This window comes from Cornus florida, unplaced genomic scaffold (assembly GCF_030987335.1).
Source record: "Cornus florida cultivar Cherokee Brave unplaced genomic scaffold, ASM3098733v1 CherokeeBrave_3.0.0_Hap2_Chr10, whole genome shotgun sequence".
Lineage (NCBI taxonomy): Eukaryota > Viridiplantae > Streptophyta > Magnoliopsida > Cornales > Cornaceae > Cornus > Cornus florida.
In genome coordinates, this window is record NW_026775580.1 from 109,903,635 (window position 1) to 109,907,595 (window position 3,961).

General features: G+C 35.3%; 1 protein-coding gene across 1 annotated transcript; it reads left to right on the forward strand.

The window, feature by feature from the left end:
• The first annotated feature begins 228 nt into the window (after window positions 1–228).
• LOC132278382 (uncharacterized) lies at window positions 229–696 on the forward strand. Its single transcript, XM_059780175.1, has one exon. It carries the CDS (start codon window positions 229–231, stop codon window positions 694–696), a length of 468 nt encoding a protein of 155 aa, XP_059636158.1.
• Window positions 697–3,961: the final 3,265 nt, after the last annotated feature.

The following is a 3,961-nucleotide window of genomic DNA, read 5'->3' on the forward strand; positions in this document are numbered from 1 at the left end:
ATTTAATGATCTACTAATTATGATCAATCTTACCACATTCATTATTTAATGATTCATAAACAGTTTTACCGTTTTTATTGTTTAATAATTTATTCACTATGGCTGGTTTTACCACCTTTGTTATTGAAATAATTCATATTATGTTATTATTTCATTTAATGTCATTTTATTTATTTATATATTATTCTAAATTATATTTTTATATTGTCACATCTAGTTATTCTGAAAATGTCAAACTTGACAAAGCTAGAATTCGTGGCCTTGGATATTTCTGGCAAAAATTATTTATCTTGGATTCTGGATGCTAAGATCCATTTAGATGCCATGGGGCTTGGAAACACAATTAAAGAAGAGAATGATGCATTATTACAAGATAAAGCGAATGCTATGATTTTCCTTCGGCGCCATATTAGTGAGGAGTTAAAAACTGAATACCTCACTGAAAGTGATCCACTGTGTTTGTGGAACAATTTGAAAGAAAGATATGATCATCAAAAAATAGTTATCCTCCCAAAGGCCCGGGCTGATTGGCAGCAACTGCGGTTGCAAGATTTTAAAGCTGTGGCTGAATATAACTCTGTCCTATTTAAAATCAGCTCTACATTGAAATTATGTGGTGATACCATTACTGATGATCTTTTGCTAGAAAAAACATTCACCACATTTCACGCCTCGAATGTGCTCTTACAACAATAATATCGAGAGCGTAGTTTAAAAAATATTCAGAGCTGATATCATGTTTACTTGTGGCAGAACAAAAGAATGAGCTTTTGTTAAGAAACCACCAGTCTCGTCTAACTGGATCGACACCGATCCCTGAAACATATGTTACCTCATCCCGTAGTTGTGGACGCGGATGTGGACGTGGTTGTGGTGGTAGAAATGGCTATAATAATGAATATGGTCATGGTAAAAATAACTACCACAATAATGAATATGGTCTTGGTAGAAATCATTCTTATTATCGTGAAGGATATCAATCCTCACATTTTCGCAGTCAGAGATCCACACTATATTCCTAAAAGAGAGATTATAATAAAATGAAACAAGTAAAGGGGAATGATGTGGCTCAACCTCCTAAGGCACATGATAATACTTGTTATCGGTGTGGCATGACAGGGCATTGGCAAAACAATTGTTGTACACCTAAGCATCTGGCTAAACTGCCTCAATAAAAAAAAAGGGGAAACAAAAAAAAGTGAATTTTATTGATTATGATGAGCCAGTTGACATCACAAATTTGGAAATGAAAGTCATTAATCATGATGAGCCAGTTGACATCACAAATCTGGATGTATCAAATTTTTTTGAGGACCGTGATAGAAAGATAGAGTTTCTGATTGGTGATGGAAATCTCCATACCAATTAATCCTATTTTCTTTTCATGTTCTGTCTACAATGCTTTTATTTTCCTTGTATTCAAGTTTTTATCTTCTAGTTTGTATTAAAGTTTCTTTTGTTATAAATGTTTCTTTTCTGATAAAGAAATTTGCATGAATAGGAATGGATCTGACTAGTTCCAAAATAAATGGTGAAGACATATGTTTTGCAAATAGTGGAACAACACATATAATCCTTCGAGATAAAAAAAATTTCTCACCTAACTCTGATAGACGCTAGTGTCAGTACAATATTAGGTCCCACCGATTTGATTGAATGCTCCGGACAAGCCAACATCATTTTACCACATGAAACAAGATTACAAATCAATGATGCCTTATATTCTAAAGATCTCGGAGAAATCTGTTGAGTTTTAAAGACTTGCGTCGTAATGGGTATCAAATTGAGACCGCAAATGAAAGAAATGTGGAATATCTCTACATTACTTCAATTACCTCATGCAAGAAGGAGATATTAGAAAAACCCCATGTTTTCTTTTTTGGGTTATACTATACAACCATTAAGACAATTAAGTCTAATGTTGTGATATATAAAAAATCTTATGACCCAAAACTTTTTATACTTTGGCATGATCGACTTGGTCACTCGAGGAGTACAATGATGCATCGAATTATTGAAAATTCACATGGACACCCACTGAAGGATCAAAAAATCATCTTACCTAATAATCATCTATGCATCGCCTGCTCACAAGGTAAGTTGATTATCAGACCATCCCCTTCAAAAGTCATTGTTAAATTTTTTCCATTTTTACAACGAATTCACGGGGATATATGTGAGCCAATTTATCCACTTTGTGGACCATTTCGCTATTTTATGGTATTAATTGATGCTTCAACACAATGGTCACATGTTTGTCTACTTTCTTCTCGTAATGTTGCATTTGCTAGAATTCTTCCTCAAATCATCAAATTACGGGCACATTTTCCTGATTACCCAATTAAGACAATCCGTCTTGATAATGCCGCTGAATTTTCTTCTCAAGCTTTTGATGATTATTGTATGTCAATTGAAATTAATGTTGAAGAATTCCTCTTGCTTTGTTTTCGTTCCGCTCGTGCGCGGCATTCCTTGCTCGTGGAGCGGCATACCGAAAAAAGAAAGGTTTTGGTATTACTTCTCGAGCTCCCCAGCCCAGTGTTAAAAAAAGAGATCAAAATTTTGAAAGAATATCCTATTGCACACACTCATACTCAAAATAGTATGGCCGAATATTTTATTAAAAGACTTCAGTTAATTGGTCATCTTTTGCTTATGCGAACAAAATTATCTGTTTCTGTTTGGGGACATGCCATATTACATGCTGCATCATTAGTTCGTATACGACTAACTGCTTATCATAAGTACTCACCATTGCAACTTGTTTTTGGTTAACAACCAAATATCTCTTACATACGAGTTTTTGGTTGTGCTGTACATGTTCCAATTGCACCACCCTAACGTACTAAAATGGGTCCTCAACGTAGATTTGGAATTTATGTTGGTTTTGATTCTTCATCTATTATTAGATATCTTGAACCCCTGAGAGATGATGTCTTTAAAGCACGATTTGCTGACTATCATTTTGATGAGATTGTTTTCCAACCATTAGGGGGAGAAAAAGCACAGCAGCAACATGATATTACTTGGAATGCCCTGAAATTGTCTCATTTTGATCCTCGTACAAATTAATATGAACGAGAAGTTCAGATGATCATTCACTTGCAAAATATTGCAAATCAATTACCCGATGCATTTACTGATACAAAAATAATAATAAAATCACATATACCAGCTGCAAATATTCCAGCACGAATTGCTGTCCCTGAGGGACCTACTGTCAGTAGTGCAGCAAATGCATCTAAAACACGCCTGAAGCGTGGTAGACCAGTCGGTGCAAAAGATATTGTTCCTCGTAAGAGGAAATCACAAAGAAAAGTCAGTACTCCTGAAGAGGCTACAAAAGGAGTAACAAATATTATTGATCAATCTAAGATAATATCCTTTGATAAGGCAGAGGCTCTCGATGAGTCTCAGGTACCTAAAAATGATGAAATAATAAATATTGATGAGACAAAAGCAACATATGATGATATGGCCCTTGATGAGTCACATGCACTTGATGAGACAAAGGTACCTGAAAATGATGAGATCTCACTAAATATGAAATGAGGTGGAATAGAAATGAAATTGTTGTCGACAACATATTCTCATATGTCGTTGCTCTTGATATTGATAATGAAGATCCGAAACCTCAAAACGTCGAAGAATATCGATGAAGAAATGATTGGCCAAAATGGAAAGAAACGATACAAACAGAGCTAAATTCATTAGCTAAACGTGAAGTATTTGGATCAGTAGTCCGGACACCAGAGGGTGTTAATCTTGTTGGGTACAAATGGGTGTTTGTACGAAAGCGAAATGAGAAAAATGAAATCGTGAGATACAAAGCTCGACTGGTAGCTTAAGGTTTGTCACAAAGACCTGGTATTTGTAACGACCCTGGATTTTTCAACCCAGTGTGTCCTGTGATGACCCGAACCAGATCTAAGATGCGGAAGCAAAAGAAGCAAAAGGGGCT